The 16,345-nt window shown below is 43.9% G+C and overlaps 1 protein-coding gene across 1 annotated transcript in view; it reads left to right on the top strand.

The window, feature by feature from the left end:
* The window catches only part of ctnna1 (catenin (cadherin-associated protein), alpha 1), a 76,574-nt gene that overhangs the window by 44,268 nt on the left and 15,961 nt on the right, over positions 1-16,345 (top strand). Inside the window, exons 10-15 of the mRNA XM_079745063.1 lie at positions 631-723; positions 1,306-1,462; positions 2,280-2,480; positions 4,927-5,078; positions 8,467-8,577; positions 10,936-11,117. Of these exons, the coding sequence (XP_079601189.1) occupies positions 631-723; positions 1,306-1,462; positions 2,280-2,480; positions 4,927-5,078; positions 8,467-8,577; positions 10,936-11,117 (896 nt within the window). The remainder of the gene's footprint in view (positions 1-630; positions 724-1,305; positions 1,463-2,279; positions 2,481-4,926; positions 5,079-8,466; positions 8,578-10,935; positions 11,118-16,345) is intronic.

The raw sequence follows: 16,345 nt of genomic DNA, 5'->3' as shown, positions 1-16,345 counted from the left end.
AGTTTTTTCAAACGTATTGCTATTAAACCCGTTACACTTCCTGGGTTTTGGATGCATGTTGTGTTTGAACAGGTGTTTCCTCAGGTAGCTTGTGTTGCCCTGGCCACCTTTGCATTTCACATTACAGCTATTGCAGTGAGCATTGTCTGTCCAGTGTAAACAACTGCACTACCGCTTTGGTTTTTTGATTGCCCCGATTGTGTTGGAACACACCCCTTGAACTCGCTTCGATGTAGTCACGCGCGCTCTCGCTTCCTCTCCAACTCTCTAGCACCTGACAATTGCAGAGATCATGTATAAATTATTCTCTATTTCGATGTAATCTAATGTAAAGAGTTTCAATTTCATGGTGTTTCTTGTTTAGCGTCTTCATGAAACAATCTCCCGCCGATTTTGTTTTCCACATGAAACTGATGTCATTATATTTCTGATAACAGGATGTAATGGGATTCAGCTTAGCACCTTCGCTGATTTCCCTGTTTTCATATTTGCGTATGTGACTTTAACTCAATTATTGCTCTTCCTTAACCCCTCATCCTCAACTCCTCAGTCAATGCATCTATTCGCTCAGTAAACGGATTCGGCCCTGTGTCAGTGGCACTGTGTCTGAGCAGTGTGTCTTGTTTTCAGGTGGCCAACCTGGCGTGTTCCATCTCCAACAACGAGGAAGGAGTGAAGCTGGTCCGTATGGCCGCTTCCCAGCTGGAGGTGCTGTGCCCCCAGGTACCTGACTGTTCACTTCCAAACCACACTGTCATACCCTTCTGCTGCACCCTTGCACTCCTAATTCTCTATTTATTTTTTTACCTCTTTACCTGTCCATTTCTGGGAATACCTAGAATCAGAATCTTAAGCAAGACCACATCTCGTGTGTTGCAATTTCCAAAGAAAATGTTAAAAATTGAAAATCTGATGTGTTCCCAATTTTGACATTATCCCCTCAGAACCCCTTTACAACTGCCAAACTCTAGTGCCTTTTCGGCTAATCGGTCTGTTCAGAACTCACCAATACACTACATTTTCTCTTTTTCAATTTCCTCCACTGACACCAATTCATTATTTGCTCTATTATCCACTCAAAATGTGTGTCTTTAACAAAAACAAGTACAACTACAAGCCACTCTTATTTTACTCCTGTACTTTAAATGTCTCTAATCATTCAAAAGAATGACTACATGTTGTAGTCCAACCCAGTGCTTGTGTCCGTTTGTGTTTGATGGAGGTTGTGCAATCAACCTATTCTAATGTTGTAGCTGAAGGCTTTGCTCTAATGGAGCTTTAATGGTTGTAATTGGGCGATTGCAGGTGATTAATGCGGCCTTGGCTCTGGCTGCCAAGCCCAACAGTAAAGTTGCCCAGGACAACATGGACTTGTTCAAGGAGCAGTGGGAGAAGCAGGTCCGCGTCCTCACTGACGCCGTGGACGACATCACGTCCATTGATGACTTTCTCTGTGTGTCTGGTGGGTGTCCGATCCATGCGTGTTCGAGCCGTTATTTATTTTCTCCCAATAGGTTAGCTTAAATCATTTTGTAGAGTAGAAAGGAGGTTGCCTGCGCCTTATTGGAACAATGCCTCAACTGACAGTATTCAGAGAAAAATGTACCATGCGGTTAAGAGCAAAAGAGCAGAGCATGCGGAGGACCAGTGGTATCCATCTTTCCAATGAGCGCCATATGTACAAAGGTTAAATGGGTTCTGTAAACCAGAGGTAAGAACAAAAGGCCCCGATACATCAGCAGAACTAGCTCTTCTATTGACGTGCTGTCACGTGTGCAAAGACACAAACTGTTTGTGTAAAACTGTCAGGCATGCTCTTATCAGTTCTCTTTAAGCATCAGAGTAGAGCAGAGTCGTTTCACCTCGAACCAAGAACAGATTGCAGTAACACAGACAATATTCCCATTTAATAGGCTTGCTATTAATAAGCCTTCTGAGCATTTGGCTGCAGTCTTCTCCCTGCTGCCATTCCATCAACCCTCAGCCCTCTTGAGCCAGGGATAATTCAAACTGAGTAAGATGGCTGAGGGACATCAACTTAGCATTTCATTCATTGCCGGCACATACCCAACCATTCTTTGTTTTTAAAGAGGCTAGATTACAAAACGGTCTCAGTATTCAGGTTATGGGACAGCCGTTATTGCATATAGACCGCAGTAGTTCATGTTTAATGTTGGTACTCTTTCTCCATGAAAGTAAGGTTGCTGCTATATTCGCGTAATATAAGTGTAAAGCAAAAAATCTAAACGCGGGCTGCTTTGTAATTGTTTGTTCGACAGAGAACCACATCCTGGAGGACGTGAACAAGTGCGTCATCGCTCTGCAGGAGAAGGATGTGGACGGTTTGGACCGTACCGCCGGCGCCATCCGTGGGCGAGCCGCCAGGGTGGTCCACGTGGTCACCTCTGAGATGGACAACTATGAGCCCGGAGTGTACACCGAGAAGGTCCTGGAAGCCACCAAGCTCCTGACTAACACCGGTACGTACCTCACGGGAGAAGGATGCCTCCGCAATGCTTAGCGTGGGCATTTTGGTTTATTAGTCATTATTTATAAGGGTGTACCGAAATGGATTTGATTGGAATGATGCTTATCGTCTGTTTCTCATTATTTTCATAAGTGGTTTTTAAGTGGACCTGTTTTACTAATCATGCTAAATTGAGGTTCAAATAATGCTAGTGGTTGAATGGCTTTTTAAATGCAAAAACAAAAATAAGGTAAAAAAACAGCAGGGTATGCTATTTTTTTTTTTAGAAGCATTTTTAAAATTTGCTTTGCATGCAAACAGCCATCTAGTAATCGAATGCCAACAGCAACAAAAATCTTGTATCAGTCGCAGACCTGTAGGAATCCGGTCCAATAAATGAATTTGGCCCCAATTACTTGATTGGATGGTCTAACTTGCCCACCTAACTACCTGGCTACCTGCGTGCACTCTGGGCGTGCACTCTGAGCGTGCACTTTGAGCGCATGACCAGAGTATTACTATAGTACGAAAAGTATAAGGAGACTTATTAAAGTTGCTAAAGCGAGCAGCTAGTCACCCGATTTGGTGGAGTGGCTTTGAAGGGAGGGCTGGTATTTATTCAGTTGGATACTCTCCAAATCTAGCCTAATCTCTAAATGTATTCTTCTAAATTGCCAAACTTAATTGTTTTTATTTAATACCATTTTATGACTTGGTGAACTCTTCTGTTAAGAGTTCACCCCCCCCCCCCACACACACACACACTCCATTTGCAAGTCCACAAGCATCTGATTTCATTGAATTTAATGTTCTGTCAATTGTGATGGTGAAGTCAAATGGATTACACCAGATGGAACCGGGAGACAATGGGCTCTCCAGGGATACCAAGTATCAGCCTGGAGTGATGAATGGTGAAGAGCATGAAAAGCTAATTTGGGTTCCCCACCCTCCTTCTCGGTTAGTTTTCCAGGGGAGGGTCTCTGTCGGTGTGACCAGAACGTGGTACATTTAGTGGCAAAATAAATAAAATAACTAATAATGAATGACAAAATTAATAACTAATAAAAATAGACTGACATGCAAGACCCAAGACGAGTGCTTTTATGGATTCGTCATTGGCAAGAATATCAGTGGCAAGGAGCCCTTTTTTAATTGTGGTGCATAAAAGTTTTTAAGAGTAGATGCAAACTCTGAACTTATATCTATTCTTTTTTTAAGGTAGATTTTTTATATTCAATCTATCGATTAAAATCTTTGATTGATTGCTACTTTTAAGGTCAGTTTAGAGCATTTTATTTTTGTGTAAGGAGAGTTCACTCGTCAGGACCACACAAAGGGGGATGGCATAAGAACGATGAATACCACATTTGGTTTTATTTACTACAGCCCCTCCACATTTGAATGCACAAGATCCAATCCCGCAGGTTTTGTACCGCTGATCCTTCTCACAAACACTGCAATCTCTCACATCCCTGTTCCTCTACACAAAGGCCAAGCCGAATCCTAAATACTGAGGGGCATTAATGCAAATAGCACCGAGAACCTCCGTGCCTATTAAATCATTACCGGGGCAAAATACTTGCCGCTGGGACAGATTTGTGAGGCATTGCAATGAAAAGCTGCAATGTCACATGCTAAATCAAGTCCCCTCCCCCCACCACCACATCCTCCATGGCCACCCCACAGGTTAGATGGTGTGCTTGTTTTCAAAAGCCTAACCACACAACACTGATTGCCCTTGGTATTTCTCAAGTGACCATTTGGTTGATTATTCTAACAATGTGGTCAAATCACTAAGTAGTCAAAACAGCACATAAACACATTCAAATTCAAGCTTTTTGCGATCATGACTCTTTTCCCAATTCATATGTTTAGGTCAATTGTTTTTATTAGTTTGTTGAGGTTGAGTGTTGCACAGTGAGTAAATCTTCAACAGGGCATAATCGGTGCCTTTGCTACTTCTCCAGGGCTGTATTGTTATTAATTGCAAATGTGCTTCCTCTTGAGAGATTCTGTTTGTGGTTGATGTCAAGAAGCCTTTGATAGCCTGTAACCTTGGGGGAATGTGGCGAATATGGATTAGAGAGGAACTAGAGCAAAGCCATCCCTGCTTCAGTAAGCTCTCAACATCGCTTTACAGTTTGTTGAGCACCATAGGATGTTTGTGAGACTATCAGTGCATCTATGGCTTTGTAATGGCTCACTTGGTAGTAACTGCTTTGTTTGCCGCACATTTGTTGACTAGTCAGATGGTAATGAAACCCGGCGCTTCTTAAAGCTGGCTTTAGTGAGAAATGGTAATTGTACCATTACGTTTCACGTGTCTTCAGGTGTTCTGTAACGGCGGCTGTGTTGTGCGCTGTAGTTTCTCTCACCGTTTTGGGCTCACTTAGACTTGACACCAGAGTGAAACGTTACTTTTTGTATTCATCTGTCGTCCCCTCCTCTGTCCCCTGCAGTTATGCCCCGGTTCACTGAGCAGGTGGAGGCTGCGGTGGAGGCCCTGAGTGCCAACCCCACCATGCCTGTGGACGAGAACGAGTTCATTGATGCCTCTCGCCTGGTGTACGATGGAGTCCGGGATATCCGCAAGGCTGTCCTCATGATCAGGGTAAGAAAGGTTTAAGGAGGAGTGAATTTTCCCCCTTGAAGTCAGTCGTAGTCGTTGGCTGTTTTTGTTAACGTGACCATGGGATTGTTGACCAGCCCAGTGTTTTTTCGTGCATAAATCATCCAACCAATACTGTTAACGGTTGCGCTGAAATTCTAATACACCTTCATGTCTCAACCTGGGCAAATAAGTGTCTGTAAATAAGGCTTGGTTGTTGTACTCACGATGCAATTATCTCTTTACTCATTGTTTACCGTTGATTCTTCTATGAAAGACAATCTACTTTGGGAATACCAAAGCCAATTATAGATATTAAGATTAAGCAACTAGGGACTTTCCTTTTTACTCTGGGCTTGAACAATCCCCCACTGACGGCATTCTCCTCTTCAAGAAATTCCTTCTCCTTGTCTATTCTGGTGTAGTGGGTGTGTGTGGGGCTGGTTTGCCTGCACCAGATGTGTTTTTATGTAATGTGTGTGACTATGCATGTGTGGCCAATGATAAACATGTCTCAGGCAAGTGTGGACCTAATTGGCCAGACCGGCAATGTAGTCCAACAGCTGCCCTATCTTCTTCGTGGGTTAATGATCTTTCTAGGGTAAAAGTAGGACTAAAACAGATGGTAGTTTAGTACCGTTGACGCGTTTCCTAATGGGCCGACATTAGACTGACAACCATGCCTCTGTAACAGAAAAACGGAAGGCTCTTAAACACTTGCCGTATAACCAGTGCTTAAAATAACCATTTTAATTTGATTTCCAATTTATGACCAGATTACCCGGTAATGTGGTTAAAAGTTGAAGCTCTTTTGCGAGCAAAGCCTAATTATATATTTACCTCTTATTGGATTTTGCCATCGTCTTTTGTTATTTGTTCCTCTTTAAACTATTGAACCGAAGCCATTAGTCCTGACAAGGCTTTGTGCATACTGCCCTAGTGCTTCTAAAAATCTACTCGGGGTCCCGTTAATAATGCCGTTCGGGCTTAAGACAAACGCCCAATGCGAGAAACCATTATGCCGTATTTGCATTAGAATAAGTAATTGATTTAAGACAGTGGGTTTTAATTAGCATTTTCTACTAGGAGTGAGAGCGAAGGAACTACATTCAATTTCTCCTCTCCCTCTGCTCCACTCTTGTTATCCAGATTGATTAAGTCGTTAACACAGGCCCCCTGGGGCTGGCTGAAGCCTACCTGGTGTGTGTGTGTGTGTGTGTGTGTGTGTGTGTGTGTGTGTGTGTGTGCGTGTGCGCGCGCAAGGGTGGATATGGGTGGGTGTCTTGAAGGGTGCATGTCGGTACCCTAGCGCAGTATTTGTGAAAAACCCCTTATGAATCTATCAGCGCCTTGGCCTGCAATCAACAAAGAGCAAATCAATGCTGATCTCTGCTCACTACTGAATAGGCAAAAAAAATTGCCTTCCCAGGTGTTTGCCAGGACTTAAGTAACAGGTGTTGGGAGGCAGGCATTGCAGGTTTCATAGTGATTAATCAGCAAGAAAGAGCTCCGCTATTAGTCAGGTCGACCATGGTGGTTCCAACAGTTGCTATGCAGGACCGTGCCAAGGCTGGCGTTTGAGTGTAATGGCTTTTCATTGGGCTTTGTAAGACTCTGTAGTAAGTTTCTTTGATCTTCCACGTGTTTAGAATGAGGCTGAGGCCAGTGCATCGTTATGTAAACTGCAGTGCCGTTTCCAACACTGCTGGTGGTGTAGGCCACATTAATAGGACATAAGTCAAATGAAGTCCAATTTAAAAAGTATTCTACAGGAACAGATTATTATATCGCAAACGATGGCATTAATATGTCAAACATGACAGACTATGAAAGCCTACAAGTCATTGAAGGGAGAAAAAAAACATTGGTAAATATATCCAGACGCCCTGTCCGCCAGCTCAAAAACACATGCTTGCAGCGGCTGACGTTGGTTTGGAACACATGTGCCCTTGCCACGCGGTGGGTCAACCCTCTATTGAAACAGACAAGCGTGTGGCTTTGGCTACCTAAGACAGACAGTCTTTAACCTTTGTAAGTGGAGGGCTGGCAGGCCTTGTCGGACGTCCCTTGGGTATGTCAGGCGGGCACAACTCTCTCCCACTTACACTGACATCACGGGATCTGCCTCCAAGACATCAAACAAACCGTCTCAAAGTCAGCTGAGCCACCGACATTGAGATGCAGAGGTCGGACCGCTCTTTTTTTTTTTTAATATATCCTCTCGTACTTTTGCAGTGAGTCACAGCCCAAGGTGGCTCCGTGGGCTCTGTCCCGGTGGAAAAACAAAACAAGTCCACCGCTCCCCCCCCTCTCACAGCAGGGGTTCTGCCCGAGCATTGCGGGGGGAACCGCACCCAACAAAAACAATGCATACCAACTCGTGACAGAGTAGACAGAAAAACACTGCATAACCCCAAAGCTCACATTTCCAATCTCATTTCCCACCCCGCGCCAGCCTTGTCACGTCTCTGGCTCCCCTGCTCGGCACACACCGCAGGGTATCATCTCGGAGTCTCCCACGTCTGCAGGCTATCAGTGCGCAGGCCACAGCAGGTGTTGTCTCTGCACCGCTGAACACCGTAGCCGGGGTTGAAAGGGTTTGCCCGTGAGTCAGTGTTGCTCTGTAACTCAAACTATAGCCCCCTCTCCCCCTGGCAACCGGCACGTCTCTCTGTATTCCATAAAGGAGGCGGCAGGGTGGTGCGGAGAGAGCTGTGGCTATTTTTAGCTTCCAAAAGGTTCAGAATCCATTAAAGATAGGTTGGCGCGCCAGGGCTTCGAGACGACAGGATAAGCGTGTGTCATGGCACAGGCATGGTAGATGCGTCTTCATCTCTTCAAATATCAGCCTCCCCTGGCCCACGTGGCCCCCCCAAATGTATGTTCATGTCTGCACAGCGGTGACTACGTTGTTTGGTTTGGGTGTTCGGCTCCATGGAGCTCCGAGTGATTGAGTATTGTTTGCTTTCTGCCGTTTACCGTAAAATAAGGTTGGTCACGGTTTGAGGCAGGGCACGGTAAACGGATCATGATCAGGTAGCTCAGCATGCAGAGTGCAATTGAATTTATGCTGCAGCATCCTCTGCCCACATAGTGGAGACAGATGGGATGCTGATTGAGGCGGTTTACCCCCGATATGCTCCGGACCAGTTTGTACCTTAATTTCTCCCCCTCAAAATGCAAAGGCAGCACATTACGCACTCCAAATGGATCAAGGCGTTCGTCTCCCGGTAGGAAATGGTCTGCTGGGCCATTCATCTGACGCCATCGTAGCTGGTGGTACCAAAATATACTTATCATGCTTGTTTAACACATCATTCCTCCCTTTTCTTCTCTCTACTTTCTTCTTCCATGCTCCCCTCCCTTCTCTTCTCTCGCTGTCTCCTGGCAGACCCCTGAGGAGTTGGACGATTCAGACTTTGAAACAGAGGACTTTGATGTGCGCAGCAGGACCAGTGTGCAGACTGAGGATGACCAGCTTATTGCTGGCCAAAGTGCCAGGGTGAGTGCTTGTATTTTTATAATATATATATATCTATATATATATCCATACCATGTTGCCTGCAGACAGGCCGTATACTGAAATTGTATCTCCCGGGCTCGCAGCATTTTTAGCGGAACATACAATGTTTCTCTGTGGCAGCTTCTGCCATAACATGCCATAGCTCTTCAAGTCTTTGAACATTTATTTACTTATTCTGTTGGCAAGGCTACTTGTTTATTCTGGAATCTTTGGTCTGTGGCACACTACCAATTCAAGGTGTGTATCTTGTACTAAGAATCTCTTGATTTAAATTCTGAGAAACCAGTGGGTTGTTGGCCCTTCGTAACTGTGTTTGGATAAAATTCCATCATAAGATGGTATTCATTCATGACTAATACACAGGGATATTATGCGCCCAACTATAATCTTTGGTTATTCATTTAGAGAAAGCAATCTCTTGGCTCATTCCCAAGTTGGTTGATTAAAAAAAAAATATATATATATACAATACATGGGTTGTATTGCCTTTTGTAACTTAAATACTATTCTCCATTAACCATCAAACATCTTTCTGTACACATCAAGCGTTCATGACTTCATTTAACTTAAAAAACGCATTAGATGAAACCAAGATAGGCTCACTCACCTGAAAAATACATTACTCCTGTGCTTTCCATGGATCCCCAAATACTGCCTGAAGTGTTTTATCTAGGTGTGCGTATATTGACTTTTCATTCACTGTAGACACTATATAACCAAGGCCCTGGATTAGCTAATGGCCAGCCCCCACTGTATTGGGCCATGTGACCATCAGTGACTGCGTTTGACCGCAGGGCTTATGTCACACGATCTATCTTTGTTCAACATGTAATGATTCAGGAGCCACTATAGCTCTGAAATCCATATGTTCTGATTTGTTTAGTATAGGATAAAAATCCCAATGTCCCTCCGGAAATATTCTTTCACATAGATGGCATGAAAGTGTTGAGCTTCCTTTCATTTAAACAATAAAAAATTCCAATCTGTCAGTTGTCTGTAGAGACCAAATTAAAACCCTCTCATCGAACAATAGGACTCCTGTTGCTCGCTTTTTCCTTTGAGGAGGTGTAGTCAAGTGTGACTTGAAGCCTTTACCGCTATTATCACCAGTTTTGTCTTCAGCGGTAATGCCAAGTACACGCAAAATGCTACATACTTAGCGACACTAATAAGCAACTTGATAAACTAGCTTTTCTTTTCTTATTTGTATTTCTATTTAAATGTATTCTCCACACCATTTTCCCTATATAGCTCAGTTTTTCTGTTTTCCACATATTTCTAATTTTCCGAAATGTTATGCATTTCCTCATTGAAAGAGCAATTTTGTTTAGTGTTATCTTCGTGCATTTGCATTTACTCTTCAATCATCAGTACAAAAATCCAGAGGGAATCATTAATTAAATATAACGGCTTGGAAGTGTGTGATGCTATATTTGACCTTCTTCCATTAAGTAGGTGGCCACTCTGGCCTGAAATGCACATTCATTACAGGTCCACACACCTCTTGGGTTGCTGCCCTTTAACTACCCAGTCTAACAGGAAGAACAAGAGCCAAATGATAAACACCTTTGCACTGGATATTAAGTACTGCTTTATCAATGCCCTGCTATTGATCTCTTATAATGACCAGAGTGAAATAAATGTATATTTTCCTTCAACGGTCTGACCGGAGTCCTTAGTCTCGCTTTCGCTCCGTAGTGTAATGTGTGAGCCGCATGGCTTTGTAGAGAAGGGTTGTGAACCCGGTCCTCACAGCAGGAAATGAAACCTCTAATGATTTCACAGCCCCCACTTAGCCAGGGGCCAGGCAGTGAAATGCTAAGCCCGGTGAGGTGGCTGTTGATGACTGTTATCTATGGAGAGGACAGCTTTCATCTACTTTCTGTGCACTTTGAAAAGAGTCGAATGAGAAAATGCTATCTTCTTTGGCAAGTAGTTAATTTTCTACCCCAAAAATGTGAAATTGTAAATGTATGTCCTCCTTTCAAAGGCACATTATTCACCTTCAGCCTATCTGAAGTTTAGTTTTTAAGAAAAATATAAGACAAAACAGTTTTGTTTTTATCAAGGGATACTTGAACATTTTTATTTTACCAGAGTTGTTCTAAAAAATCTCACTGAACGAAACTGGTGCGGTGGATGGGGTGCAAAAGTAATGCACTTCTCTAATCTCTGACACCATGTCCCATCCCGCTGGTAACAAACAACCCTTCATCCTTGGTAGCTGGAGGCTATTATTAAAATATAAGTAGGAGTTGCAAAGACCGCCCTGACATTGCTTTGTTCCATTGGGCTCCACTGAACTCACTGTGCCTGTCCCTCCATCAACCCCTCCAGGCTATCATGGCCCAGCTTCCCATGGAGCAGAAGGCGAAGATCGCCGAACAGGTGGCCAGCTTCCAGGAGGAGAAGAGCAAGCTGGATGCCGAGGTGTCCAAGTGGGACGACAGTGGCAATGACATCATCGTGTTGGCCAAGCAGATGTGCATGATCATGATGGAGATGACGGACTTCACCAGGTAAGCCTGATCCACTATGTGTGGGTGGTAAGGTGGGTGGCTCGGTGGGTGTCCACACAAGCCACTTGCACATGAATTGGTATCCATAGTGTACATTGCTATCCTGTTCTTATTTTAGTAGACGGAAGCGTTTTAGTCTGTCTTTGACATCACCATGGTGATTTGTTCACCCCACTGATCTGCATGTGTTGTGTTAGTCACCCCTCGCATTGATATTCACACAGTTGTGCAACAGCAGCAGAATGCCTCCAGACGGAACACATTCTCAAGTTCAGACTTTGTCAAACACAATCAGCCAGATACGGCCCCAGTTGTTTCCCATCAACAAAATAGTGCATACATAGGCTCTCGCTTGAACAGTATATATTTCCCGGATCAACCTCTGAAATTAATTTGACCACTTTTTATCTTCTCTTCTACTAGTGATACGTGGCAAGTTGTACCTCTCCATCACCAGTATCTGTAGTGTGTAGAAATGTTCAATGGAGAGCTTTTCTGATTAGATCTGACCAGTGACCGGTTCACTGCTTTCTATCTCCTGGACACAATCCAGTGTCCTGTCTATATTCATTTTTCCCCTCGGCAACCCTGCTTTCACTTTTTGACTGATGCAGTAAATGCCCCCCACTTACCCTGGGTTATGTTTCCAATTTGATTTGTAGAAATCTGATAAGTGGATGTCAGACATGAGTACAAACTTCCAATACATTATTTCACTTCAAGGCCATTTGTTGTGATGTCGGGTGTGGAGCAATGTATGCATGAATCCACCCTATTCATGTCTGATAGAAGTGTTTACGTCATTTATTTACGGCAGACAAGTCTTAAGCTATTCTTGAGATATGTTAATTTACAGATATGTCTCATACCTTGCCATACATTTCAAGTACTCCAGTATCTGCACTCAAAGAAATATCCTCGACCTGCCCAGTGTTGCACTCACTGTGCAACAGCAGCATTAGTAGGTAAAAAATCGACACATTTAAAATTATGGACATAATAAGGAGAGAAAACACAAGTACAGGGAAGGAAAACAAAATGAACAAATACCAAATGGGTATCATACCAATTCCCCTGCAGTGTCTATGGAGTCTAGCATGCCCCTTTTCCTGTCGTACATAGTGAGACGAGAAGGAAATCTGGCTTTTGGATGTAGCCATATTTTGCAGGATATATTTTGGTTGAAATATAGGGAGTAAAGGGCAGGCTATAACTGAGGGAAAGGTTAGATAATTTTTGTGACGGTCAGAAGATTCTGCAATACTGCTTTGAATGCAAGAAGCTACTCCCATTTCCATGGTACTGTGGGGTTGAAGCTCAAATTTACCTATTGCACGAATGCAGTATGCATGACCATATTTTTGCTCCTACCTTCTTGCAAAATGTCCTCCAAAAAGTTTACTGAGGGGACATCTTGTGCACACAACTGAGTCACAGTAGTAATAACGGTGAAAGTCAGCCATTCAATCTTCATCGCTGAAAGTGTCAAAGTTCATCTTTCTCCCTTGTGGCTCAGGTATAATATTGGAGCGCTTTAGTAAATGTTTAAAGGTGAGCCCTGCCAGTGGAAGGCAACCATTGTAGGGCTGGGCGATATACCGGAAGTACAATTTATACCGGTATATTTTTGAAACAGATATGTAGTTGAGACAATATCACCATACCGGTATATTGGTAATTATTAAGATGTTGCCTTGTGAGCGAGCGCTGCTCTCTGAGCCTACCAGCCATGTTCAGCTGCTCAATCCCGCCCCTTACATGTACACAGTGTTCTCCCAGCCACGTTACGCATCACATCAAACTTTGAACAAAAACATGGTGGTAGAGAGTACGGTACCCGTAACGGGACATTGGGTAAAAAAAAAGTTTTTAACGTTTCTCGTGAGGACGAGAAGGTATCTTATACGCAGGAGAAAGTATCTCGTGAGCACGAGAAAGTATCGTACGCATATCACTGGCTGTGTGTGTGTGTGTGTGTGTGTGTGTGTGTGTGTGTGTGTGTGTGTGTGTGTGTGTGTGTGTGTGTGTGTGTGTGTGTGTGTGTGTGTGTGTGTGTGTGTGTGACGTCAGCGAGTGAGTGGACGAGCGAGGAGAGCGAGCGGTGGCGTGCATGTCAGTTTAGTGACGTAATGAACGAGTCCGGTTGTGTGTAAGAATAAAGTACCCAGCCTGTCAAGAATCGGTGGCCGCTTCATTCCGACCATATTCCGACCTATAAGCAGTCCCACTGCCGGTCAAAGTGAAGGGTGTTGCCCCCGAGAGCATCGGCCCTGGAGGGAACCCCTGTGCGGGTTCCGTATGTTTCAAACAGGCAACACTATTGTTTTTTTATTACACAGCTCTTCTCAATGCCGTGGAACTCTCCGTTCACTTGCATGGGCCCTTCACAACTTCCGGCGGTGAATTTATATTTGATAATTCACCGTTGCCAAGTATAATTGACTGCTGTCAAGGAAAACAAAGGATTTTTTGCCTCTAATGACGCCTTTGGTATCACTCCGCAGGTAGTCCGGTAACTTGTCAGCCCACCCCCCTATTTTCCCGATAATGACCGGCGTTCTATACATTATCTCTACATATCTCTTGTTAAAGCACAGCTTTGCTTCGTTGAGCAAAAAAAACCAACTGAACCTAAATAAATGGTTGATGGTGAATACTTGTGGCGTGCAGTAAAAACTACACACTTTACCCGTTTTATTAAAAATATTGTTGTAATATTGATATTGCCATTTGAACAAATAATATCGAGGTATGAATTTTGGTCCATATCGCCCAGCCCTAAACCATTGCATGTCTGCTTTATTCAAGCCATGCCCTAGAGGATTAACAGGACATAATTACAAATGCTTCCAACTTTCAATAAGCCTTATGTGTAGGGTTGGGTGATTAGGCCCAAGAATAAGACCTTGATTTTTCCTCCCCCCCTCTAAACAAACTAAAAAGACAAATGTATGGTCTATGTTCTTGCAGCATCTAAATTGATCTCTTTTTTTTAACTGTATGAATGGGGACCATATTTTTGCGATGTTATATGTGTGCCTGCCACCGTGGTCCTTTCTTGTCATGTGGAATGACATATGGAGTTGAAAATGCTGCTGCCAAGGTTACCTGCCTTTTCTCCAGGCGCTTTGAGGCTTGAGGTGGCATCTGCATCTCTTGGTGCTACACACACCTGACATTCCCCCCCTGGTCTCTGTCGCAGGGGCTGGAATATGTTGGTTGTGTTCCCCATAAACTTTGGATTATTCATTCAAAGCCCCCACTGGTTATTCAACTATGAAAAATTGAAGAATTTACATTATGGGACACATTACTTGTATGCAAGACATGTCTCATCTTTAACAAAGTTACAGAGTTTCTTTCCTCGCACAATGTAAAGGCTAGTTGTGGTGTTGACCACAAGTGGCCTCACTTGCAGAAACACTATCTTAATTTGCAAAACAAGAAACCTTTATCGATATTAGAATAGAATTGATTCGTCATGCTTTGTTTATGCCGAATGCAAACTTAAATGCCCCAAGTAATGTAGTCGGAAGAAAACAATGCATTTCCCATTCATGACTATTGCCCTCTCTGCGAATGCACGATTGTGTTTTCAGTGGGTGTTTGCAATTTAATTAGACCCTACTCGTATGAGGTATCTGTGCAAAGATCCAATACAAAGATCTGAAATACACAAGCCATAATCAAACGCGCTGTATATTCAAGAAAGGGACTTCTTTTGTTCATCACATTCTCTCAAAAATAGAAGCTTGTTTTGCTGTTCCTAACTTAGAAAATGGATTATGAAGCAATAATGATGTTCTAATGACCCTGAGCTAATAGTCCACACCATTCAGAAACTGTAATCAATCAGATTTTTCCTCATTATCCGCTGATGCTTATTATCGGCAGTGGGAGAAACATTATTGCTGCATATTTATTGCCGGGACTCCAATTCCCTGTGGAAAAACACAAAATCAATAATGAGCCTTTTTGTCCCTTTATTACAAACACAAAGATGGATGTCTTTGCTTGGAGGATGTTTTGTTTCTGATGTTTTCGTCTGTCTCAATAGCCAAAAGTGGCTGTTAATCTCTCAATGCCCGTGTGTCTCTGACCATATATCTTAACAGCATGTCTGTGCTCTCAGATATAGCATTAGCATAGAAGGTCACTGGATGGGTCTTTCGGCCCGCACCCAAATTATTGCCCCTTCAACCTTGAGCTGGCACATAGCTTTGCCAAGGTTAATGCCACATGGGGAAATTGATCTAGGCCCTTGTCCTGACCTATCTGCCGACAGGAGGGATTCTAGCTCCTACTTAGCTTATGGCTACATGTTGGCTGTCATGAATAAGGAATGTGCTTTTGGAAGCATGCAGCGTATTTGGGAGCCACCTGTCTAAAGGCGCTGTGTGCTTATGGTCTAGTGTGGATGCGGCCCATCTGGACTCCTGAGGCTGTCTGTGGTGTGGACCCACCAGTACCGTTTCTATGGCTGTAGCAAGAATATGTGTTATAATTAAAAGGGTAAATCTGGAGCCCCCCCTTGCGCTCTGCGTTCCCGGTTACTGGCCAGTATTTGAAATCAATTTGCATAGGAAAAGCCAGATATGTAGAGGCGTTTTAGCTGGTACTGCATACTTAAATCTAGCCCTCGTGCATATCTATTGCATATTAAAGAGCCGGCGGACCGTCCAACAACAACAAATCAATTTCTGGCTGTATTTACGAGATGATTCCACCGCAGAAGATTAATCACTGTTAAAGCGACTGCTGTGTCAAGCCGTGATCCAAATCCTAGTTGTCTAAGTTGTTTTTGTCCTGTCCCGACCCCCCCCCCCCCCAAACTCATTACAATAGGCGCAGCTCTGTCTCCAGGGTCAGTCCCTCTCCCTGGGGAGTTCCCAGTCTGTGCTGTGACGCATGACCCCTCACGGCTCCTGACGGGCTCTGTGGCATAGGGGAGGGCAGAAGAGGGGATGGCTGGGAGATTGGATGGAAGGGGCAGCGAAGAGAACACAGAATTCCATCTGTTCTGGGGTTGGATGGCTCATTTTTTTTAGCCTGGAGAGAGGAGCTTTGAATCCAATTTATGCCTCTTGCCAACTGTGTCCCAGAGTCCCTTGTGCGGACGCGACGCTGGCAAATAACACAGTGGGTTGGGTCAGGAGTGGGCGTGCTCGCGGTAGGACTACCGCGAGGTCCTGAAGGAGAATGGATACGTTTGTAATGGAAGCGGGAGA

This window comes from Pollachius pollachius, assembly GCF_949987615.1.
Source record: "Pollachius pollachius genome assembly, chromosome: 10".
Classification (NCBI taxonomy): domain Eukaryota; kingdom Metazoa; phylum Chordata; class Actinopteri; order Gadiformes; family Gadidae; genus Pollachius; species Pollachius pollachius.
This window is presented reverse-complemented; position numbering and strand designations above follow the sequence as displayed.